Source organism: Sphaerodactylus townsendi, linkage group LG03, assembly GCF_021028975.2.
Source record: "Sphaerodactylus townsendi isolate TG3544 linkage group LG03, MPM_Stown_v2.3, whole genome shotgun sequence".
In the NCBI taxonomy this organism is placed as follows: domain Eukaryota; kingdom Metazoa; phylum Chordata; class Lepidosauria; order Squamata; family Sphaerodactylidae; genus Sphaerodactylus; species Sphaerodactylus townsendi.
Window position 1 is genome coordinate 159,403,524 of NC_059427.1, and position 26,330 is coordinate 159,429,853.

The window sequence follows — 26,330 nt, forward strand, 5'->3', positions numbered from 1 at the left end:
ATACCCGGTGGCTCACGGTGTCTCCGGTATGCCGCTTCCAGACGACGAAGAGTCGAAGAAGCCTGCACTCCCAACTGGGATCATTCCCTCTCCATCGAAGAGAACTGGGATGAGGAAGTGGACGACTGCGAGATGCCAGAAGCATGGACCGTGAGCGCCAGCTATGGGAGGAGAGCGAGGCTGGCCTTTAACAGGCGAAACCTGCAGAGGACCCGGGAGCAACAACGCCAAAAGAAGTCAACTTCGGTTGGACCGTGCCAGAATGCGCTCCGCGACAATATCGCGCGAATCTGTCAGTCCATGATAAGGTCCTGGAACACTCCAAAGCTGGTTACAGCGGCAGCAGCGTTCAGGCCTTAACGCGCATAAAGTGAACCTGCAGCTATTCGCGGAATTGAATTGGCTAAATTGGAGCGAAAAAGCAGCTCTGCATCGCACCAGGATGCATTGACCCATAGGAGAAGCTGGCTGCCTTGGAGGAACTGAGAAGCAGCAGACCAGGAAGCGGTTAGGTCACAGCTGTCACTGATACTGCGGCGCCAGAGAGGCAGCAGCTGTTAGGCCTACCACCTTCCAGGACCAGCTCCCACCCGGGCATGGCGTCACGGCGTATACCGCCACGATTCGGCCCGTGCAACCGTTGCCAGCCCAGCCTGCTCAACTATAGCATCCACGCGCAGCCCTGCAGCCAAGAGCCATGGAAGGGTTACTACAGGCCCCGATACCTGCCGTTTCGATGGGACGGCTTCAAACTCCCCTACTTCATCTTACAACTCGATGCCCACATGGAGGACTGAGTGATTTATACCCGGTCTGGCCTTGAAAAAATGCACCGGGACATCGGCTCAGTCCCTGGATAGGGCAGCAACCGACTGGTTTGCTCTTTTGGATTTGCAAGATAGGAGCTCACCGCCGCGGTGCCCGCATTCCTCCAAGCCTTAAAATGGCGCTTCAAGATCGAGCGCCCGAAAATGAAGCTATCGCACCATCAAAACTATCCAGCAGGGCAACGGCTTCGTTTGCCAGAATTTGCCCGTGAATTTACCGTCGCGGCTGCTCGAACTCCCTCTGAATTAGCCTGAGCGCGCCAAATCACGAATACTTCTCGGATGCTGTTGTGGCAAGCTCGTGAAGCGGTGTTTTAATTAGGGTTCGCACTATTGCTGATTGGATCCATTCCAGTTTACTCAAAGGCTCCGCTTCCGATGCCTGGCGACCAGCGGAGAGACCCACCGACTATTATTGATGGCCACAAGCACTCACGAAATTGGCCTTCATCCTGGACTCTGGCACTTTTAATCATAGCGGCGCAATATTTAGTCTCTTGGGTGGGATATTCCTCTGGAGTATAATCAATGGAGTTTATTCGAAAATATTGGCGCCCCCACCCTTATTTCTGCTTTCCACGCGCCTTTCATAAACCTGGGGAGAAGTGCTGCAAAGGAGGCAGAGTGTAAAGGTTTCAATGGTGTTGATGGGAAGGGCAGCCGCCCTGACGAGTACATTCCACAGCCGAGGCGTGGGCTAGCTTCATCGGCCGGAGACTTTATCTCTTGGCGGAGATGAGGTCTCGTTCCCACATGGGAAGCTTCGGGGATGGGGATGGGATGGATAGAGTTATAACCTGTGCTTCTGGCGGGAAGTGTCATTCCTGCCACTGCGTGTACTTGAGCTTTCTAAGATGTCTGAATAAACGGTCTTTTTTCACCGAAGAGCCTTTTATTTCTGCTTCTATGGAATTCCTTACACCAGTCTTCAGGGATGGAGGCAGATTTCAGGGATAAGTTGCATATTAATGTGAGAACATCAGCAATTTCATGCTTGAGCTCTTTAAGAACTCTTGGGTGAATGCAATCTGGACCAGGGATTTCGTAGCACTTAGTTTATCAATGGCTGCCAGAACTTCTTCCTTGTCTACCACTATCTTCACTAGTTCCTCAGATTCGCATCCTAGGAAGCTTGGTTCAGGTGCAGGAATTTTCCTCACCTCCTCTTGGGTGAAGATAGATGCAAAGAATTCATTTAGCTTCTCTGCAATCTCCCTGTCATCTTTTAGCACACCTTTTGTTCCTTTGTCATCTAACAGGCCTACTGCTTCCCTAGCTGGCTTCCTACTTTTGATGTACTTGAAGGGGCACTTTGTTTGTTGCTGGTGTGATGTTGCTTAGCCATGCATTCCTCATAATCTTTTGCCTCCTTACAGCTAACTTGCTTCTCTTTTGCCACCATTTGTGTTCCCTCTGGTATTCCTCCCCAGTCAAGTTGGACTTCCATTTTCTAAAAGACATCTTCTTTTTTCTGATAATTTCCTCAACCTCCCTTGTTAACCATGATGGCTTTCTTTTGGACTGGGCGCTGCCTTTCCTAACCTGCAGAACACATTCCAGCTGAGCTTTTATGACTGTGTTTTTAAATAACCACCAAGCATCTTGGACAGTTTTGACTCTCTTGATTTTCCCTTTCAGCTTCCTGCGCACTATCCCCCTCATCTTTGAGAAATTTCCCTTTCTGAAGGCGAATGTAACCACATTAGTAGTTGTCACTTGTTCGCATGCAGAGATACTGAATCTGACAGCATTGTGATCGCTGTGCTACTAGCTTTCATCTTTTTTATCTATCTCCATGCACATAGTGTCGTCAAGTCACAGCTAACATCTGTTGGCCCCAGCAAGAAGAGTTTGGATTTATATCCCCCCTTTCTCTCCTGTGAGGAGATTCAAAGGGGCTTACAATGTCCTTTCCCTTCCCCACTGCTCACAACAAACACCCTGTGAGGCGGGTGGATCTGAGAGAGCTCTGAAGAACTGTGATGAGTAGCCCAAGGTCACCCAGCTGGCATGTGTGTAGGAGTGCACAAGCTAATCTGGTTCCCCAGATAAGCCTCCACAGCTCAAGTGGCAGAGTGGAGAATCAAACCCGGTTCTCCAGAGTAGAGTGCACCTGCTCTTAACCACTACACCACGCTAGCTCTCTTTCTTTGAAGAGACTTTCAAGGCAAGTGAAAAGCAGGCATGGTTTGCCATTGCCTTCTACTGCCATCATCCTTGGAAGTCTCCCTTCCAAACACCAATCCTGCTTAGCTTTGGAGATCTGCTGTCTTCCTTTCATCTTGTGCAGTGTTGATAAATATTATGGGGTGTAGAGACACCCAGTGACTAAAGGCTGCATTGCAAGTTATGGTTGCTTCTTCTCATAGGGAAGTTCCAGGGAGTGGAAAATCCAAAAACAAAATCCACATGATTCCAGTTAAGGCTGGCAAATATGACACCAAATAGAGTTTTCCAAAACTGTTCATAAGACTAGACATGAAAAACCAAAAAGGGAAGGAAGATGTTTCAGGCCCTGATTTTGAGGCCAGGATTCAATTCAAGCATCACGCAGACTTGAGAAGGGCCAGGACTCAGGTTGCAGGTGGAAACGGGCGCAGAAGGCAGTGAGAACAATAGCAGTCTCCCCTGTGAATGTGAAGATCAGTAGTTACACACCCAATGGGATACAAGGTTGTTGGTATTTTGCAAGAGTCTGTCACACTTCAGACATGAAAGGGTTAACTGTGTGCATGCTAATTTGTTGCTGAGGTCAGTGTTTTATGGCCAGTCCATTGATTAAGCTACTGGTTAGCTAGCCCTGGCATTGCTTATGTGGAAGTAATCATTAGACAGAAAGTTATAAAGTCTGTTTCTTTGAGTATATGGGACAGGGGTCGGCAACCTTTAACACCCAAAGAGCCATGGGGCATGGCCCCGCCTCCCCAAGCCCTGCCTCGGCCCCAGCCTCCCCAAGCCCCACCTTAAGCCTGTAAGCCAGCCATGCAAGCTGACAGACAGAGCAAGTTGCAGGGGCAGCTGCACTTATGGAGGATGCCCCCAGCCGGGCAGTGACAGCAGGTGCCAAATGAGGAAAGGAGGAGAAACGACGCCAGAGGGAGGGAGGGAGGGAGGGAGGGAAGCCTGTAAGCCACCCATGCAAGCTGACAGACAGAGCAAGTTGCAGGGGCAGCTGCACTTATGGAGGATGCCCCCAGCCGGGCGGTGACAGCAGGTGCCAAATGAGGAAAGGAGGGGAAACGACGCCAGAGGGAGGGAGGGGGCAGGGAAGGAGGCGCATCCCAGAGGTACAACTTTTACTGTCGTTGAAGTAAGCTGCTGCTGTCTATCCAGCAGTGGGTGGGATAGACAGCAGCAGCGGCAACAAGTTACGCAGGATCAGGCAAGCACGCCTTCTTCCCCGCCCCCTCCTTCCTCCCTCCCTCTGGTGTCATTTCCCCTCCTTCCCAGGCACCAGACTAGGGAGCCACAGTACAAGGACAAAAGAGCCTCATGCAGCTCCGGAGCCGCAGGTTGCTGACCCCTGATTATAGCATCATTGCATTGCAAGGTAGCCACCATGTGAGACCACAAGATGCAAGCATGTAACCAAGTTACTGCTAGAATAGAAAGTGTTTCTTATTTTCCTTTCATGTAACCCTTCCTTAATAGTTAATAAATCCATTTATATAAAACTAGCAACTGTGTACTGGACTCTTTATGCTACTCTGCTAATATATTAAGTTCACAAGTTATCAGAGGTCCCTGTGGAAGAAAATGTGATAGTCCTTCTATGACTATGCTGGGGATGAAATTTATTTGACAGACCAGGTGAAGAGTCAGCAGGAGCCCAAGTGGATCACATCACCTGGAGACCACTATCTTTTTCTCTTTGTACAGGTATGCCGGGCTCATCCATAGAGGAGAAACAGAACAGATCCTGGCCAACCGCTCAGACGGGACGTTCCTGGTGCGACAGAGATTCGATGGAGATGAATTTGTCATCAGCATCAAGTAATCCTAACTCTTCCCACAATTTCATGATGCATCCCCATTAAGGTGGAAGAGGGTTTGTGTTTGGAAACTCACCACTACACCATGGTGTAGTGATTAAGAGCAGGTGGATTCTAATCTGGAGAACTGGGTTTGATTCCCCACTCCTCCACCTGAGTGGCAGAGGCTTATCTGGTGAACCAGATGTGTTTCCGCACTCCTACATTCCTGCTGGGTGACCTTGGGCCAGTCACAGTTCTTTGGAGCTCTCTCAAGATGTCTGTTGTGGAGAGAGGAAGGGAAAGGAGCTTGTAAGCCATCTTGAATCTCCTTACAGGAGAGAAAGGTGGCGTATAAACCCAAACTACTACTACTACTACTACTACTCTTGTTCTTCTTTTTCTGTTTTATTTGTTTAAAGGACCACTGAGCTGGGAAATTCATGGAGGTTTGGGGGGTGCAGTCTGAGGAGAGCAGAGTTTGGGAGGAAAGGCATGTTAGTGGGGTATAATGCCAAACAGCTCACCTTCCAAAGCAGCCATTTTCTCCAGAGAAATGGAGCTCTGTAGTTTGGAGATCAGTTGTAATTCTGGAGGAACACCAGGCCCCTTTTGGGAGTTGGCAACTCTATCTAGGAAGGACCTTGGAAAGCGGCTGCCAATCAGAGAAGTTAGATCTAGAGGAGTGGTGGCGAACCTATGGCACGGGTGTCAGAGGTGGCACTCAGAGCCCTCTCTGTGGGCACGCGTGCAGAGTTCATCATGGGGGGGGGGTGGAAAATCACACACACCCCCACATACACACATCTTGGCTGGCCTGGGCATGATCCTTTACCTGGGAGTAAGCTCAATTGCTGGCAATGGGGCTTGCTTCTGAGTAAACCCTCCTAGGGTCGTGATTCACCCATTTGAAGCGTTGCATGGTTGCTTCACCAAGCTTACTCCTGAGTAAGGAGCCAACCCTTGGAGCCAACAGTTTTTTCTAAACTAAAACCTCAGTATTCAGGTTGAATTGCCGTGTTGGCACTTTGCAATAAATAAGTGGGTTTGGGGTTACAATTTGGGCACTTGGTCTCAATAAGGTTTATGTAAAGATGCTGGGTGAGCTCGCTCTTCTGATTGCCGTCCGGCCTTGACAGAATTCCTTCGGCCGGGCGAGGGGCCAGAATCCTCCATAGTAACCTTGTTTGTGGCCTTATCTTAGATGTGTGAAACTAGCATTCCGTTCCCATGAGAATGTGACCGGGTGGTAGGGAAACGGTTATAACCTGTAGTTTGTGAGAACCAGCAGTCTTGCCATCCGTGTATGTGTGCTTTCTGAAGTGTCTGAATAAGCGGACTTTGAATGTGCCTTTATTTCTGCTTCTTTGAATTCCTTACATTATTGTAGCAAGACTCATTTTTTTCATCTAAACCATTGTGTTTGGATTATAGTGGATCCTTGGTGTTATCAACGCATGCAAGGATTGAGTATTCCAGTTTATGTGGAAGGATCGATAGCCCGAGACTCGAGACTTCCCCTTCCAGAATCCAGAGGAATTGGGGGGGAGGAAGAATAAGCTCTCCTGGTGACTCTCTCCAAACCCGGCTCGATACGAGCTTGGCTTTTTTTCTCAACTGATTAGGCGGGTGACTTATAGCCATGAGTTTTTTATGAGACGAAATGACTCGTTGTCTATAGATCGGGCCTAGCCGATACGTTGTCTCTACCGGCATCGTATGGATTACAAACTCGATGCAACCTGTTGCTGAGGAACTGGGGTTATCAACTATACATGGCGACACTCAGAGTCCCTTCGAGGTTCCTGGACAAATACTACGATGAAATCCATTGGAACAGCAGTGGCACAGCGCAGGCGCCCTAAGGCGTTACTCACAGCACCCACATCTGCCCCTCCGGCGGTGTGGGATCTAAGGTAATTGAGGTGCTCGAGCCCGGCCCCGTTCTGGGCGGTAGCGATCTAACTCTTGAGTTCGCGGAAGCGGAAAGGTGGGAGCCCCCTTGATGTGGAATTTCGACCGGATCGATCAGGCCGCGCATATGAGGGCGCTGGGAAGACTCCAACTGGCGTAACGAGGATACCAAGAGGGCTTAGAGGTAGCGAGCTTGGGAACAGGGCGTGAATGCTTGCAAAAGGCGTGAGCAGCAAAAGTCCAGAGCTGAACTGGGATGCAGCGAGAAAGAAAGTGTGGCGTCAACAATTCATGCAAGGATCTTACGGTTTCATGACAAAGTCCTGGAGCATTCCAAACTTGACTTAGCGCCCAGGAGGCGACAGTGTTAAAGCTATCCAAACACAAGCCGAGCTGGCTTTAGCCTTACAACAGGCGAGAGGAAAAATTAGAAGCGTGGAAGGTGGCTTTGCATAATCACCAAGGCGCACTGTGCGCAAAGGAACTAGCGAACTGGGCGGGAGTGCGGAGGCAAGCAAAAGCTCACGTTGGCCGAGCCCCGTCGGATGAAAAATCTTCCCGATGCCCGCTGTTCCTCACTCCCCTGCGGTGGGCGGTCGCGAGGCTGCACCAGTGGGTACAACTTCGAGCGCCACAACCACCTCCGCGTTCCAACCACCAAAACCACTGCCTCAAAGGCCCAGCCCGCTACCCCAACGCGCAGCAGATGCCTAGAGCTGCAGGAGGGTTTCTACAAAGAACCTCCATCCCAGCCAGCTTTGATGGGACTGCGCCAACTTCCTTATTTCATCTGCAACTGGATGCCCATATGCAGAATTTGATGACTTCTATCATCTGGAGCGGGAGAAGGTGTAGAGACGGTAGGTCAGTGCTTTCGATGGGGTGGCTGCTGAATGGTTCATTGACTCTTTATGAACTACAAGCTGATGACGCTTACCCGCTTTGGTGGCAGCCTTCTTACAAGCCCTAAGCGCCGTTCCAAAATCGATGCTGAAAATGCTTCATACAAATAGTAAAGAGAAGCAAACAGCAGGGCAATTGTTCTTTAAACCCGATTTAACAAATTGAATTTCGTGCGGCGGCCAGTAAACTCCTCCTGACTGGCCTGAGCGCGCCAGAATGTAAGATATTTCTTTGAAGCAATGGATGCAAAGCCCGGCGAAACAGTGCTCCTTTTCGGATCCCACAGACTGTTGCCGAATGGATGAAATGCGGCTGCGCAGGTAGCCGCCCGTCTTACCGATGCCAGCATGAGTGGTGCTTTTCGCCCAAAAGCTTCAACCACGGGCTCCTCCTGGTAAGTAAACCAAGCCCCCCCCTGTTACAACGGAGACCCGTCGGGCCGCGCCCTTGGGTTGTGCCTTTACTGCGGGGGACCTGGTCACCGCTAACGCAAACTGCGCTGGCAAAACCTCCGCTCCGGCTCCACGCACCCCATGGCCAAGCCCCAGCGCAAATGGTCCACTTCCTGCGGAACAACTAAAGCCGCTAGCCGAGGAGGAATGGGAGAGGATGACCTGGCTGTCTGCCTTTCTACTGCACCAGTGGAAGTTGGACCTGCTCAGATGCGATTGAGGATGAAGGCAGTGCTCCATTACTATTCTGATGTCTTTAGCCCAGCCCCTCTAAACATACGCATTTATGCTGGTGAATTTCGGGCTGTTCCCACTGCCTCATGAGACCACAGGTGGCTGAAGAGCTGGTTTAGACCGAGGTTCCTTTACTAAAACCTATCCCTTTACTCAAATGGATGGCGGGTGTTGGGGGCTGAAGGTCCCGTACCGGTTCAGACCCAGCCAGTGCTTCTCCGTTCTTGGCAGACATTGGGGAAAAATTAAGCTTCATACTTTCGCTCGGTAACCAAGCACTCCATTGTATTAGGCATGCCATGATTTGCTCGCACATGAACCAACCATCGTAATGGAAAGAGCGCATCCTCGATTTACAGACCCCATGCGGGGACCATATGGCGGGGAAACCGGTACTTGAGGGAAAGCAATTACCAGCGATGCGCCGTGTAACCACTCCTAGCTACCCGAATACCACCGCATACCAGGATTTGTCCAGAGTGTTTGAGGAGCAGAAGGGTGTGATCGAATTACCCCCCATAGAGACACAGACGCAAAATCCTTCTGCGGCCGGGGAGCCCAACTGCCCAAAGGAGGTAGAATCTGCGGTATGAGCCCTGCTGAAGAGAAAGGAGCTCCGTGCCTTCCTAGATAAAGGCGAAACTGCAGCGGGGACCATGCAGTGACTGCAAAACGCTCTCATGCAGCTCCAGTCCTTTTGTTAAGAAAAAAGAAGGCGGCTCCCTTGCTGACTTTGTGCACTGACTATAAATGGTTTTTAAATGCTGTTTCAATCTCAAACAAATTGCCACTTACACCTTTAATAAAAGGACCTTTTAGATGCTTTGGGTAAAGAGGCGGATCTTCACTAAACTGGACTTGAGAGGAAACATTATGGTCGGATTGCAGGGTTATGAACATCGGCAGCATTCAATACAAAGTTTGGTCAATATGAATATTTAATAATGCCATTAATGGGATTATCTGGGGCTAGGGGCTTTCATATTATATCAATGAGGTACTACAAGACTTACTGTGCCAAGGGGTGGTGGTGTATTTGGGCCGGCGTGTTGATCTATTACATAAAATATTGAAGAGCATGAAAAAAACTGGTTGGAGGTATTGCAACGTCTACTAGATAACTCCTCTTTGTCAAATTGTCCAAATGCTGTTTTCATCGGCTCCCTCCATAGACTATTTGGGCTATCGGATCTCATCCGGCCGGCTTGGGGAGATGGATCCAGCCAAAGTTGCATGGTGGTTGATTAGTAGCTCCACCAACAGAAGGAATTACAGTCGTTTCTAGAGCTGCTAATTTCTCATTGATTTCATTCCTCAATTAAGCTGAACTTACTTCACTTACAGACCTATGCATTGCCAAGGGCAAAAGGACTCCCGGAAGCGTCGAAACCTGGAGCCCCTTCTATATGGTCCCCGGCTTGTCAATCTTCATTTCAACAGCTCAAAGCGGCTTTTCACCGCAGGCGGGTTTTGAAACACACCGGATCCTGACCTCCCTTTCATCGTTCATGTGGATGCTTGGGACAAAGCTTTTGGGCTGCCCTCTTGCAGGAAAAATAAAATGACAAACTGGTGCCGTGTGCTTACTTGTCAAAAAAAAGTTTTCCAGGTCCCCAACTGAACGTTGGACGGTAGGGGATAAAGAGACTGCAACCATCAAAGCAACACTAAACGCAAGCCATTGGTTGGAAGGAGCCAAACTACCCATTTCAGAGTTTGGTCCGATCCACAAAAATCTGGCAGCCCTTTCCACCCCCCCTCAAAATGTCCAGCGCCAGAAACGATTCGTTGGAAGTTTCTTCTCAGATTCTCCTTCACGGTTCATTTTTTCCCGGTAAAAGCAACAAACTGGCTGATCGTCTGTCACCGGCTCCCCAGGGGAAGGGGGGGTTACCTAAGCATGCGAGCTATCCCACACACCATTCTCACCCTCCCAATTGGGGTTGGCTGTCACCGCGGCTCCCAGGTCTCCGCCTCTCCTCCACCCATTTTAGGACCTTAGCCTCCCCTTGCGCTGACGGTTTGTTCCGGGACTCCAAAGACCTGCCAGCGGAGGAATTGGAACTCACAACTTCACGTTTGGAGGTTGGCGTTTGGAAAAGGGGTGCTGAATGCGTTCCAGGTCGCTATCACGGAAGCAGGTTCTCGTGACGTGTAATGATTTTCGGTGGGCGGGGCATTTGGGTTCCTGGGCTTTACATTTATTGTACGTTCGTAAGGTTTGGTGGCTCAATGTACTGAGACATTTAGAGACTTATATCAAGGGGTGCTCGGTCTGTGCAGAGGCCAAAATCACTCCAGGAAAGCCCATGGGCTGCTGCAACCCTCCCGGTGCATCCGGCTCTGTAAAGTCATCTCAATGATTTCATCATCCACAGACCTGCCGGAGAAAAGCCATGGTAACCTGCGGTTTTATGGGTGGTGATGGATCTTTTCAAACAGGCACATTTCATTTCCTTGCACTACCATTCCGTCCAGCTCCCAAATTAGCCCGGTTGTTTATTCAACATATCTACCGCCTACATTCCTCTCCTGACAAAGGTGGTATCAGACCGCTTGAGCCCCAATTCATTTCAAGGATTTTGGGGAAAGCGTTCCTGGAGTTGTTAGGAGCTTAACCCGGCGATCGCTGCCCTACCGCACGTTCACAGTATTGACGGTCAGTCCAGAAAAGGACCAACAAACAGCTAGAGAACAATATTTCACGTTATTTACACCAACTATCATCAGGATAATTGGTGTAGGTGCTCACTTTTGCAGAGTATGCCCTATAATAATGTGATTCATAGCAGCACCGAGAAAGCCCGTTCGAGAAATGCGTCTCCTGGTCGGTCCTTTCCCCGCTGCCCCAACTTCACCTACAGAAGCGTTGCAACCTCGAATTTAATCAATGGATCTCCTCCTTAGCAGAGGGCTGGAAAACGAGTACAGTCCTCCTACAGGCAAGCCAAGAATGCATAGCGCATGAAGCGGACAAACATCATCCAGGAACGCTTACGTGTTGGGGCATGGGTTTACTTATCAGCCAAAAATCTTAGAGATGTGCAAGTAACCGAGCTTGGCAAAAGTTAGAGTAGGAGGCCTTCGGTTACAAAGTGATTAACGATGTTGCTTGCCCGTTTAGAACTGCCTAACTCTTTAAAGTAACATTCATCCCGTCTTTCATTTCCAGCTTGCTCAAAGGAGGCTCCAGCTTCCGATGCTGTAGCCGCGGCCCTCGGAGACACTTGCACCGGTTACAATTAGTGGCCACCAAACATTCACGAAATGCGGCGCTATCCCTGGACTCCCGTTTTTCATAAGCGTTTGCAATATTTGGTGTCTTAGGTTGGGTAGTCGTCGGCCATAATCAATGGAGTTTCACGCTGAGAACATCGGCGGCCCATCACTAATTGCTGCTTTTCATAAAGCCTTCCCTCTCATAAGCCGGGGAGGGAAAGGGGGGGCATTCTTAGGGGAAGCAGAGTGTAAAGATGCTGGGTGAGCTCGCTCTTCTGATTGCCCGTCCGGCCTTGACAGAATTCCTTCGGCCGGGCGAGGGGCCAGAATCCTCCATAGTAACCTTGTTTGTGGCCTTATCTTAGATGTGTGAAACTAGCATTCCGTTCCCATGAGAATGTAACCGGGTGGTAAGGGGGGGGAACGGTTATAACCTGTAGTTTCGGCGGGAGCAGGCAGTCTTGCCATCCCGTGTATGTGTGCTTTCTGAAGTGTCTGAATAAACGGACTTTGAATCAATGCCTTTTATTTCTGCTTCTTTCGGAATTCCTTACAGTTTGCCATCACTGATCTAGAGAGACTGACTCAGTAGTACCCAGTGTCCTCAGTTCCAGCTTTGGCCAAGATCGGTAGTTATTAAGGAAAGCAGTTCAGCCATCCCTTATAGTTATTTAAATGGACTACATCACCAGGTTGAAGGGTCACCTTTAGCAAAGTCCTTTCAGTAAGGTTGCCACTCCCTACGTGGGACCTGGAGATTTCCTGGAATGACGGGTATAGACAGACTATAGAGATCAGATCTCATGGTGAAAATAGTTGCTTTGGGAGGTGGGCTCTATAGCAGTGTACCTCTCTGAGGTCACTTCTCTTTTCAAACCCCAGCTCCACAGGCTCCACTCCCAAATCACTAGAAATTTCCCAATCCAGACATACTTTTAAGTCAAGAAAAAATAGGATCTCTAGGTTTCTGTGCAATGTTACCTAAGGAACACACCAGCTACCAGGAAGAAGAGGAGAAATTTGGATTTATACCCTGTCTTTCTCTCCTGTAAGGAGACTCAAGCTGGCTTACTAGCTCCTTTCCACTCCTTTCCCCATAACAGACACCTCGTGAGGCAGGTGGGGCTGAGAGAGTCCCAAAGAACTGTGACTAGCCCAAGGTCGCCCAGCAGAAACGTAGAAGTGCGGAAACCACATCTGGTTCACCAGATAAGCCTCTGCCATTCAGGTGGAGGAGTGGGGAATCAAACCTGGTTCTCCAGATTAGAATCCACCAGCTCTTAACCACTACACCATGCTGGCAGAGGCGGAGTGAGGGAAAACTGCCAGTGCTGTTTGCACTGCGCCAGCGGGAAGATGCCACTTTTCAAAAACCTCGCTCAATGACCAAGGTTTGAAAGTGGCACCTTCGCACCACTCGGGGGTGGCCAGGACGGCGCTGCTGCGATTCACCGTCCCTAGGGCGTTGTTATTTGCCCGTGCGGAAACAGCCATACTTTCAATGCATTGTAGCGATCATTTGCAAGTGGATTTTGCCATTTTATACAGTGAAATCCAGTTGCTAAGTTGCATAGGAAATGCACCGAAGGACCCATGCATGGTGCCTTAAAGACAAAGTGCAGAGGAGGGGAGCAACTCCCTCCGCCCGCTGTCTATGCGCTTTCCTGATTAAAACTGTTTCTTCCCAGTTTGCTTTTCACCCTTTTAGAGGGGCAAATACCCACACAGCACGTGGGAAGCAAAATAGGAAGTCCACTGACACTTTAAAGACTAATAAGGACCAATTATGCCCAGCAACATTCCTGTGACTTCAAAGAGAATTGGCCAGGGAGTCTTTGTTTCGGGGCATGTTCCGCATTATTATGCACCACCCTGTTTGCAGCGGGGCAGGCATTACCCATCAGCTGGCTTTTTGCTTGTGTCCAGGGTGGGTGGGGGTGGGGTTGATGTTTCATGGATTCTCTATCATGTATGCGTGCTTTAATTTTTAATATAATATTTAATTTTTATGTTTAATCTTATCAATAGATCAATATGTAAATCTATTGATATCTTGACATAAAAAGGCTAACTGTTAAAGAAAAGTCTTGAATACGCCATCCATACACTTTGCCCGAACACTGATTGTCTTTTATGGTGGGAAGTGAGCGGGGAGTAATGGTGGTGCGCAAACTGCAAAACCGCAAAAGGACAACGTGAACTACCGTTTCCTAAACTCTCCGGGTTCACGATCGTCCATCTTCTAATGCGCTGTCAACCCAAGTGTCAAGACCTATAAGCTTTTCCCAGTATGGTCTGGAATCACTGATTGCTTGTGTATAAAACTGTGTGAATTTCCATCCCCAGGTTCAACAATGAAGTCAAGCATATCAAAATCCTGACATCAGAAGGTTTGTATCGCATCACGGACAAGAAGGCCTTTAAAGGACTGCCGGTAAGAATTGGTGTGTCTTCCTGTTCTCCTGAGGGATGGGGAAGGGTCCAGTCCTGTCTCTTGAGTTACAGGGGAAGGACAATTTCAGCGAACCCCACTACAAAATCCCTGTAAAAGTTGGAGAATCCCAGTAAGGACTGCAATTGTCGTGTGTTCAGGGGACTTCCCAACCTATTACATCCTGCACCTTGTTGGGGTCCATTTCTAATCCCTCGTGTGACACCCAGTACCCCAGAAAAGTCTAGCTTATCTTTGTGGAACTCACATTTGGTCAGTTTGACATACAATTGATTAGACATCAGTCGTTTCATCACCTCCCATACCAGTTTTACATGGTCTTCCATGGTCTTGTTGTGTATAAGCACATCATCAAGGTATATACACCACTATGCCCTTAAACAGCAAGTCATGCATAATTTCCTTAATCAAGCTCATGAATACCCCTGGTGCTGCACTCAACCCAAATGGCATAACCATATATTCAAATTGCCCATAGCGTGTGTTGAATGTGGTCATCCACTCTTGCCCTTCTGCAATTTGCAGTCCACAAGTCTACTTTCTATATTATAGGAGAGGTAAAAACAAGTGTGGCATAGTCAGAGGTGGGATCCAACCAGTTCTCACCACTTCTCTAGAAGTGGTTACTAATTTTTTCTGAGTGCCAAGAAGGAGTTACTAAAGCAACCTCCCTGCCCAATAGGGACTGGAGGTGCGTGTGTGCTGCGGCACCACTGTTTGAATCCCACCACCATCGGAACCTGTTGTTAAAATTTTTGGATCCCACCACTGGGCGTAGTGGTTAAGAGCAGTGGACTCCAGTCTGGAGAATTGTATTTAATTCTCCACTCCTCCACATGGGTGGTGAATTTTTGTTTTGTTTTGTTTCACCACTCCTACTCTTGAAGCCCACTGGGAGACCTTGGGCTAGTCACAGTTCTCTCTGGACACCAACTTCACAAGGTGGCTTTTGTGGGGAGAGGAAGGGATTATGATTGTAGGCCACTTTAACACGCTTTAGAGGAGAAAAAAGTGGGGTATAAATGCCCCACTTCTAGGCCATATTCATTTGTTTTTATTTTTGACTTTAATTATACTCAAGAACCAAAATGAATTACAACATTCTCTCCTTGTCCATATTCATACCTTCACAACAACCCTGCGAGGTTAAAAGTATATGAGGAGCCCAGCATCACCCAGTAAGCTTCCATAGCTGAGTGGGGATCTGAGGATATAAACCTGGGTCTCCCAAATCCTAGCTCAAAGAAAAAGAAGAAGAAAGGAGGAGGAGGAGTTTGGATCTATATTCTACTTCCCTCATCCATAAGGAGTCTCCAAGTGGCTTACAAACTCCTTTTCCTTCCTCTCCCTACAAGACACTCCTTGTGAGGCAGGTGGGGCTGAAAGAGTTTTGGGGGAACTGCGACTGGCCCACAGTCACCCAGCAGGCTTCATTTGGAGGAGCGGGGAAACAACCCAGTTCACCAGATAAGAGTCCGCCACTCATGTGGAGGTGTGGGGAATCCAGATTAGAGTTTACCTGCTCTTAACCACTACACCACACTGGCTCTGTAATATAGGAATCCGTGACCTTTTTGAACCTGTGGACACCTTTGGAATTCCAATACAGCATGGTTGATGGAGCCATAAAATGCTTGCCACAGAATGGCTGCTGCAGGAGCCAGAGCCAGCCATAAAACTTTTGACACAGTGAAGATCCGTGGTGGCAACTCTGGGTGATTCCCCACTCACCATTAAATGCGTGCTCAGCACTCGAAATATCCAGGTTTCCAGCAGAGGTTTACCCACTACAGCAGCGCAAAACACGCAATTATCCAGGTTCTGCCGCCCCCCCCCCCCCCCTCCGCACAGGTTATTTCAGAACCTGGAAGAAAGTAGACCTTTTGAAAAAATGTGTGGCCAATCTGGAGCGGTGGGGAAGTTGGGGGGGGGGAATCCAGATTCGAACTCCCACCCTTGTGAGTGATGTGGAGCCTCCCATCCAATCAGGACGCAGTGGGCTGTGCGGGATGCGCGCACAGCCCTTTTAAAAAATTATTTCTTGGAACAAAGATCCACGTCAATCTGAAGCAACGTGGGGCCGGTTTCCTCACTAAAGAAATACACAGCAAGGCAGCCTTGCATTCAAATAAAGATGAATCCATGTGGCTACATTTCCATGTTTCCTCTCATGCAGGGAGACTTAAGTAGCACTTTCCCCAGCCTTAAGTCAGCAGTGCTTCAATAGCATAGTGGATTGAGTGTTCGCCTGCTGGGCAAAAGGTTGCTGGTTCAATTCCAGCCAGGGACATGTTGTTTTAATGAAATGGGGAAGTGTATGATTGTGTCTACCTTGCATTCACTGTCTTAATTGATTACAGACGAAGGCACGTGGAAACAGGGCTTTGTTCTAATCACCTGTCCATATGTAGCCGTTCTGCACCTGCTCGCAAAGACGTGGATCCGTCCATTCAAAGATTTAAAAAATTCCCGCCCCAGCACAATGCAGCAGCCAATCAGGATAGCCTCTGAGCGGATCGCACGTTTGATCTGCCGACAGTGGGGAATCCTGCGTGGCTGCCGTGTTTCTAGGAGCAAGGGGGTAGAAGCTGCAGTGGGGAGCATGAATCCGTGTTCAAAAGCTCCTGATTCTTACCAAACCGGTTTGAATCGGGTTCCATTTTTGAAGTGGGAAATCAACCTCTGACCACTACATGATGTTGATCATCTTGGAAATCCACTTTGTAAAGGGGAATTGGAGTTTGTAGAAGAACAGTTTGGATTTATACCCACCCCCTTCTCTCCTGTAAGGAGACTCAAAGGGGCTTAAAATCTCCTTTCTCTTCCCGCCCCCCCAACAAACACCGTGTGAGGTGGGTGGGGCTGAGAAAGCTCCGAAGAACTGTGAGTAGCCCAAGGTCATCCAGCTGGCATGTGTTGGAGTGCACAAGCTAATCTGGTTCCCCAGATAAGCCTCCACAGCTCCAGTGGCAGAGCGGAGAATCAAACCCAGTTCTCCAGAGTAGAGTGCACCTGTTCTTAACCACTACACCATGCTGTCTCTCTTTCTTTGAAAAGACTTTCAAGGCAAGTGAAAAGCAGGCATGGTTTGCCATTGCCTTCTACTGCCATCATCCTTGGAAGTCTCCCTTCCAAACACCAATCTTGCTTAGCTTTGGAGATCTGCTGTCTTCCCGGTTCTCCAGATTAGAGTGCACTGCACCTGCTCCTAATCACTACACCACTGCTGCTCTTACATAGGCCATGCATAGTTCTAGTCCCTGCCTTGCATTTCACGTCTTTCTGAAATAAATTAGTTGAGAGCAATGCCTCGCCCAGCCACACCTGGACCAGAGGGTGGTACAGCCATCCACCCTGCTCTTGTTGGGATGTTATGCAAGCTTTGCAAAACACTGTGCACAACGACACCCTTCTGCTTCTCTTTGTAGGAGCTGGTGGAGTTCTACCAGCAGAATTCCCTGAAGGATTGCTTCAAGAATCTTGACACAGTGCTGCAGTTCTCTTTCCAAGAGCCGGAGAGCAGAACGGTATCCAAGCCGGCAGGTGCGTGACCTGGGCCTCAGCTCTTCAGCTTCGAGACACGAGGCAGATGAGCCAGCAACAACAAGCATGGGAGCGAAACAGGCTAGCTCTTTGCTCTGACATTATTTTGAAGTGGTGCCTACTACATAGGCTTATGATGTACATCATCAGTGGAGGTGAATCTGCTGGTGGTCCCCGGCCCCTCCATGATGCAGCTGGCCTCCACCTGGTAGAACGCTCTTCCTCCAGCAGTTAGGGCCCTGCGGGACCTTGGAGAGTTCCGCAGGGCCTGCAAAACTGTGTTGTTCCACCGGGCTTTTGGGGGGGCCGGCCGCTGAGCCCGCCCCTCTTTTGCTGCCCTGTGCACTGGCTATATACTTGACCATCTGCCTACCCCCTCCCTCCCAGGGTTTGTCCACTGGGGTTTGATGCCAGACGCCTTTTATTATTATTATTCATTTTTTTGTAGGTTACTGCTGCTGTAGTTTTAAGGTTTTGTATTGTTTTTAATTGGGGCTATTCGATTTGTTTTATTGTCTTGTCATTTGCTATTGTACACCGCCCTGAGCCCTTCGGGGGTAGGGCAGTTTATCAAATCGAATAAATAATAATAATAATAATAAACACAGTTGTATCCTTCTAAGTCCATCAAGAACATAAGAAAAAGCCTGCTGGGTCCAACCAGAGTCCATCTAGCCCAGCACTCTGCTACTCGCAGTGGCCCACCAGGTGCCTTGGGGAGCTCACGCGCAGGATACGAAAGGTCTTCTGATCTCAAGGGTCATCTAATCTAACCAATTATTGATTCTTCCAATCTATTTCAAAAAGATTTTTCTAGAGAACATCCAGCATAGAAGTCAAATAAATGCAGAATCAAACCATTGAAATATCAAAAAAACTGGGGTGGAAAGTGAGAGAGGAGGATGGTCTTTCTCCCCCCCCCCCCCCCACCGAGGCGTATCTAGGGAAAATGTAGCCCAGGGCAAAATCTAAGCTTTCCGCCATCCCCCTACATATGGGCAGCCACCTTCCCCCACCACGACCAAACAACGTTTTTTTGCACCAGGTCTTGAAGTCAGTGTATGCACCCTGGGGGGAAGGAGGAGGGGTGTGGGGGCAATTTTTCACACCCCACATGACTAAATGGCCACAGCCCGGGGACATTTGACCCCATATGTCCCCCTAGGTGGTACGCCCCTGGTGAATGTTCCACAATCTGCTCAATCCATAATATGCCTGTACCGTTCCCTTGGCAGGGAGAAGCTTGAAGTACTTTGGTTCCGCCAAGGCTCGCTACAATTACAGTGCACGAGATCGTACTGAGTTGTCCCTCAAAGAAGGAGATATCCTCAAGATTCTGAACAAGAAAGGGCATCCCGGATGGTGGAAGGGAGAGATCTACGGCCGGGTGAGCACCTTTACGCCCATGCAAGTCTGCCCTTCCTTCAGTGGAACATGGCAGGAAATGAGGCTGATCTGATGCACCCAGAGAGCTGCCTGCAGAAGCAGCGGGTTCTTGGAGCCAGAAGAACCATCCTGGCGCAAAAATGGCTTTATGTGCTGCTGCAGTTGCCCCACAATGTGACGAGGGCGGGGTTGCCATCCTCCAGATGGGGGCTGGAGATCTCCTGGAATGACTGTTGGTCTCCAGACTACCAAGATCAGTTCCCCTGGGGAAAATGGCTGCTCTGGGGAGGGGTGGTGGTGGTTCTGCGGCATTAATATCCCACGGAGGCCCCACCTGATCTCAAACACTGCCCTTCCCAGTCTCCACCTCCAAATCTCCAGGAGGTTTCCAACCCTAGACAAGGGCAACTGTGTGCAGTGAGCAGTTTCTATGTGCAGGTCCACAATGCTCTGACCAATTAAATGCTTTCCATATTTATTTATTTTAATTTTTTATGTTTAATAGACTACCCACCCCCAAAGGGCAAAACCTGAAACTTTAAAAAAATTCCACCTGCGTTTTTGGCGCCCCCCCCCCCCCACAAGGTGGCGCCCTGGGCAACTGCCCACTTTGCCCAATGGGAAGAACGCCTCTGCCTAGAGCGGTCAAAAAACCATGAACCCTAACCCCCCACAATATAGGGTATGCACACACAATGGCTGTCTCCCCCAAAGGCCTGGCGGAACAACTGTTTTACAAACCCTGTGGAACTGCTCCAGGTCCCGCAGGGCCCAGATGGTTGGAAGTCAAATGTTCCACCAGGCTGGGGCCAAGGACCAGTTGTAATTGCCCAAATCACATGGCGAGCCATTTGTGAAAAGCTTGCCTTGAGCAACTGTTTCTTTACAGTCAGGTCTCAAGCAGCCACCTACGCAGATAGCTGGGTGCAAGACATTAGGGTAGAGGAGCACCCGAGAAGTGGAGGTTGGAGAAGGATTGGGACCAGAGTTGGAAGCAGGGTAAAGATTGTGCTGAAGTCAGTTGCAAATGCAAGTCTGTAGCTGAAGGATGAGTCTCATGAGGCCAGGAGCAGCTGAGGTTGCTGGCATGTAGATGGCACACTGCAAGGAAGAGCCAGAATCAAGTGTCGGAATATCATAGAATCATAGAGTTGGAAGATACCCCTAAGGGCGATCAAGTCCAATCCCCTGCCATGCAGGAACACACAATCAAAGCACTCCTGATAGATGGCCATCCAGTCTCTTGTTCAAAACCTCCAAAAGAGGAGACTCCACCACACTCCGAGGTCGAACAGCCCTGACAGTCAGGAAGTTTTTCCTGATCTTTACGGGGAATCTTTTTTCCTTCACCTTGAACCTATTACTCCTGGGCCTAGTCTCTAGAACAGCAGAAAACAAGCTTGCTCCCTCACCAACCTGACATCCCTTCAGATGTCTAAACATGGCTATCATGTCACCTCTTAACCTTCTCTTCACCAAACTAAACATACCCAGCTTTTTAAATCTCTCCTCATAGGGCATGGATTGTTTCCAGACCTTTGACCATTTTGGTTGCCCTCCTCTGGGCCCGTTCCAGGTTGTCAGTATCCTTCTTGATGGTGGTGCCCAGAACTGTACACAATATTCCAAATGAGGTCAAACCAATGCAGAATAGAAAGGTACAATTACGTCCCTCGATCTTGACACTGTACTCCTATGGATACAGCCCAAAATCGTATGGCTTTCTTGGCTGCTGCATCACACTGCTGACTCAATATAGTGTACACGGAAAACAGAGTAGAAAGCCCCATGCGGGGACTTGGGCTGAAAAACAGAAGCAAAGATCCAGACTCACCTGGATGTCATTACAGCCAGGCCCAGACAAGAGACTGAAGGGGGCTCTGGTGGACATGAAGCCACGGTGAGATCAGAGAGCAACGCTGCTGCCTTGTCCTTCATTCGGCAGTGCAACACCCACACCGACACACAGACCAAGAATTCATGCTGGTGAAGGAGCAAGCTTGTTTTCTGCTGCTCCAGGGACCAGGGCCCCTTCCGCACACACAAAATAATGCATTTTCAAACCACTTTCACAACTGTTTGCAAGTGGATTTTGCTATTCCGCACAGCTTTAAAGAGCACTGAAAGCAGTTTGAAAGTGCATGTGCGGAATGAGCCTAGGACCAGGAGTTCAAGCTGAAGGAAAAGAGATTCCACCTAAACATCAGGAAAAACCTCATCAGGAACAGTCAGGGCTGTTCAACAGTGGAATGTGCTACCTCAGAGGGTGGTGGAGTCTCCTTCTTTGGAGGTTTTTAAAGAGAGGCTGGATGAATGTATGTTGGGAGTGCTTAATTATGTGTTCCTGCATGGCGGGGTGTTGATGCCCCTTGGGGTCTCTTCCAACTCTATGATTCCAAGTTCTGCTTCAAATCCCAGCAGATTCTAGAACTGCTTGAATTTATTCACTGGGCCACAAATAGATAGTGGGAAGGGTTTGGTGAACTTGGGATTTCAGGGAATGAACAGAATCTTGCTTGTAAATAAGTGCATCCTTTCACCTTCACAGGGAAGGGAATAAAATGACCTACAGAATCTTGCTTTGCTCATTCTATTCCTTTATTTCTGTTCTTTATGTGGACCCGCAGGTCATGAACAAAACAACTCCAATAAATTCGGTAACACAGAAATAACCAAGTATACAGAAATACAACATCTGAAATATACAGTTGGATTTTTTTTTAAAAGCCTGCTAACTCTCCCTGTATTTAATTTGTATTTAATTTGTGTATTTAATTTGGCTGTGGAGGACTATATTCTATATTTGGGGACAGTTACAAATTTACAGTAAACAGGCAGGACTTTTGGAATGGGGAGGCCTAGATAGTTAAAGGCGCATACCCTATGTGCTCTACAACTTGTGCTTCGTTTCCCAAGGTGCAGTGCTCTAGATCTAACCAGTTTACATGCAGAGAGATACTCCATTTACTTTCAAACGTCCAAAGGTAAACCCGTTCTCTGCAGGCTATCATCAATTAATTTTTGCCACGAACTCCAAAAGCCATCTTTAACAAATAAATGCAAATAGCACCTCTCTGAAGAATAAATAATTTTAAATCTAAGGGCAAATGTTTCAACCCAAACTTCAGCTTGCAAAGATGATTCCACAAATTCAAAACAAATTGCTGGACCAGAAACACATGTTGCAAAGTTGGACATGGAACATGAAAAAGAAATTAAGCAGGAATAATACTTTTTATTGTCTTTGGCAATAGCCAAGGGTACACCAGACAATAACAGCGAGGCTACCTTAGCCTTGAACACCTGAATGACAGCTGTTACATAATCACCCCCTGAGATATGAAAGAATCTTGGGTGGGCTGCTGAGTGCAGAGGTGGTGGCTCTGAGTGCAGACCAGCAGTGGCGTAGGAGGTTAAGAGCTCGTGTATCTAATCTGGAGGAACCGGGTTTGCTTCTCTGCTCTGCCGCCTGAGCTGTGGAGGCTTATCTGGGGAATTCAGATTAGCCTGTACACTCCCACACACGCCAGCTGGGTGACCTTGGGCTAGTCACAGCTTCTCGGAGCTCTCTCAGTCCCACTCACCTCACAGGGTGTTTGTTGTGAGGGGGGAAGGGCAAGGAGATTGTAAGTCCCTTTGAGTAGGCTGACCAGCCGTCCCGCTTTTGGCGGGACCATCATGCCTTTGGACAATTTGTCCCCCGTCCTGCGGGTTCTACAAATTGTCCCGATTTTTGGGAGGCTGCTGCACTGCCTTGGGGGCGCAAGGCAGTGCGGCAGCCTCCTGTGCGCCCGGCCGCAGGACCACATGGCCTTCTGGAGACTTTGCTGTTTTGCAGCTCTGTCACAGAGTACGGCAAGCAATGACTTAAGCTCCAGAAGCCTTAACGCGGCCACTTCCCCATCCCGCATCACAAAGGTGACCATCTGGTCACCTTACCTTTGAGTCTCCTACAGGAGAGAAAGGGGGATATAAATCCAAACTCCTCCTCCTCCTCCTCCTCCTCCCCTCCTCCTCCTCCTCCTCCTCCTCCTCCTCCTCTCCTTCTTCTTCTTCTTTATGGCTACAGTCATACACCTGTCCAGGACATGTTATAAGAGAAGACAGTGCCAGATAGTGAAATTTATTAAACTACTCAGTTAAGTGGTTATCCATATTCCATGAACAATGGTGAGACAGAACACCTTTACAACTACTATAACCTTAGTCTTTTGTTAATTTCTATCTCAGGACTCTTGAGAACAATAAGACACAAACACAGTAGATGCCTTAAACCCACATGAATCTATGAAATCAATATGGCATCATTTGCATAGAGCACATCTGAAACAGGAGTATGGGAAAATGTTTACCCAAGAGGTGACTGTCGATGTTATTTATATATAAATTGAAAAGTGGACAGACGGCTGCCTGCATGGACACTTCTGTTCACTTGGTTCTTTTTTGGATTGACCACTATTTCCACATTTTACCTGTGCTGTATTATTCTGATGCAGTTTATGAATTAACCAAAGGAGCCGGCAGTCAATAGAGGTCCTTGCTAAGTTTCCCCATGATTTAGCCTGGGGTATACAGTCAAAAGCTCTCAGTGAAGGCCACAAGAAGGTTACCTCCAGGTGGTTGAGAATATTTTCACCCAGATGCTCAAGAATAGCTTAATGGTCCAAAACGGAGGATTGCCTTTTAAAATCAATCTGGGAAAGCTCTTTTGTAGCATTTTGTAGCTGTTCCCACCACACTCTTGTCAGATTGAGGACCCTTGAACTAGCCTATGCTCTAGTTATCTCTGTTGCCATTGTGTGATCGAGGCTGCTGCTAAAAAGAGACACACCGGCCTTGAGGTTAGGTTGCTGCTGCAAATTCCCGAATCTTGAGCCTGGAGTTGGAGATGGAGGGACAACCCGTGGCAGCTGCCAACCGTTCTGTTTATGTGACCATTGAACAAGATTTGCAGTTGCACCCACAAAAAGGCTCTAGGCATCTTGAAGTACAAAACACAAGATTTCTCTCTTAGGCTCATTCCGCACATGCAAAATAATGCACTTTCAAACTGCTTTCAGTGCTCTTTGAAGCTGTGCAGAATAGCAAAATCCACTTGCAAACAGTTGTGAAAGTGGTTTGAAAATGCATTATTTTGTGTGTGCGGAAGGGGCCTTAGAAATGTTCTCATCTGATAATTCTTTGTGTTGTTTTTCTACAGGTTGGCTGGTTCCCAGAAAATTATGTGGAGGAGGATTATTCAGAGTACTGTTGAAGACATTGCCTGCATTGAAAAGTGCAATGCCTCCTGCAACAGCCAACATAACCTCTTTACTTCCAGGAGCTATTTTTGTGCAGAAACTACTGTTATTTATGAATTCAGGCCCCGCTCTGCCTCTTGTTTTCTCTTATTCTTTGTGTCAAATAAATGAAGTGGGATTAGACATGGCTGTGAATACATCTCTGTCCATTCCAAACCGCCTAGCCATGGAGGTCCAAATTATTGAAAAATCTCCATAAAAATTCTTCACAGTTGCTCATAGTTGGTGGGTCCAGGGCTACTTCCATACCAGGGTGATTTTACATGCGGGTTTGGTTGCTGATGTGATTCTGCATGAAATTGTAATTGCAACAAAGAGTTGCTGCAGCTCAGGGTAATCTTTTTTCTTTCTATTTTCAGTCTTATGTGCATTTCCCTTATGTGCATTGAAGCACCCCTGTGTTCTCACATGACCCTGTTCTAAGATTTTTTTTGAGCACCAGAGGTAATAGAGTGCTGAATAGAAAAACCACAACACCTTCTAATTTTGTTAAAAACAACAACAACAACCTCTGTGTATTTGCAGACACCTCTGAGGATCTCTTCCCCCTTCCCGAAAGGGCAGGCTAAACTGTGGGTGATTAAAACACACACACACACCACCGCAGCATGAACAATGCTGGACAGGAGTAGCACAATACTTATAATAACCTTTACTTGTATTTGCAAAGCCCCCAAATATAGCCTCCCCTGTGTCTAAAATGCAGGTGACTGTCTTCTGTTGCGTTAATTGTTGCCAGGGACTTTGCTGTCATCAACAAATTTTTAAAAAGTAATTGATTAGAACTTCACTAATCTTGTTGGCTATCTGCAATTGAAGTGTTTCCCCTTCTGGCACAAAAACTGGAAAGGAAATACTGTTTCTTTACAGGTTCAAATAAAGCAGATTTTGTGCATGTATAATGAATGGACTGTTAACAGTGTATGCAGAAATATAGGTTGGCATAATGTTGAAACATGGGGGAAAATGTCCCAGTTGATGGCTGAAACATGGGAAATCCTTGGTGTGGAAGTAGCTGAATATGTTCTTGGAACATGGACACTTCAATGCACTATCTACTGTGTGAATTGTCTGGGCTCATTGTAGGCACTTGCAGATGCAACCCTAGTAGGGACTTACTTTGCTCTGAAGTAGCACTCCAACACAACCTCCCAAATCTCCATAAGCCTATTTTTACTTCCATCTCAATTGGCAATGAGGAAGGAGTTTGCATGCTGGTAGGGAGTCTGATAGAATCTACCACTCCCAAAGAACTTGGTAGACCAGACTGCTCTCTACTAGGTGGCAGGAAGCTGCATAACCAATAAGGTCATCAATTCTGGGTTGGGAAATTCCTGAGACTTGTGGGTGAAGTCTGGAACCTGGAACTTGCCTTTGAATCCTGTGTGGTGCATTCTCCCATAGCACATGCCATAATTCTGGCATTGGGAAGCAACAAAGAAGAGTTTGGATTTATACCCCACCTTTCTCTCCCACTTTTTTCTCCAGTAAGGAGACTCAAGGTGACTTACAAACTCCTTTCCCTTCCTCTCCCCACAACAGACACCTTGTGAGGTGGGTGGGGCTGAGAGAGTTCAGAGAGAACGGTGACTAGCAGGAGTGCAGAAACACATCAGGTTCACCAGATAAGCCTCTGCCGCTCAGGTGGAGGAGTGGGGAATCAAGCCCAGTTCTCCAGATTAGAATCCACCTGCTCTTAACCACTACAGCACTCCACGAACAAACCCAGGTTTGGTTTCATCAGCGTGCATGCAGATAGCCCCAGTTAACTCTGACAGCATCATTCTTACTGGAATGGATCTTCACCACTTCAGGCCACCACCGAGGATTCTCTTGATTGAATACTTCTCCCAAAATGAATGAATGAATGAATGAATGAATACTTCTCCCAAAATGAATGAATTTAAAAGAATGGTGATGCAAAAAACGCACACAATATTTACTGAGAGTCGTCCCCTGTTCTCACCCCCACGCCCCGCACTCAGCCTAAACTTTTATTTGAATGGCCAAAGAGGTCCATTTGCAAGGAAGTTTTGATAGCGGAGCCAGGAGAGAATCCCGCTCCTGGACTATGTCTGAATTAAAACGATTGGAGGATTTATTCCGTTTTGTATTTATTTAGGTAGAAA

At 48.1% G+C, this 26,330-nt stretch overlaps 1 protein-coding gene across 1 annotated transcript in view; it reads left to right on the forward strand.

Moving 5' to 3' along the window:
• The window catches only part of VAV1 (vav guanine nucleotide exchange factor 1), a 77,282-nt gene extending 51,613 nt beyond the window's left edge, over positions 1 to 25,669 (forward strand). Inside the window, exons 18-22 of the mRNA XM_048487523.1 lie at positions 4,707 to 4,820; positions 13,867 to 13,954; positions 17,401 to 17,515; positions 18,751 to 18,902; positions 24,102 to 25,669. Coding sequence (XP_048343480.1) covers positions 4,707 to 4,820; positions 13,867 to 13,954; positions 17,401 to 17,515; positions 18,751 to 18,902; positions 24,102 to 24,155 — 523 coding nt within the window. The 3' untranslated portion in view covers positions 24,156 to 25,669. The remainder of the gene's footprint in view (positions 1 to 4,706; positions 4,821 to 13,866; positions 13,955 to 17,400; positions 17,516 to 18,750; positions 18,903 to 24,101) is intronic.
• The last annotated feature ends 661 nt before the right edge of the window (positions 25,670 to 26,330 follow it).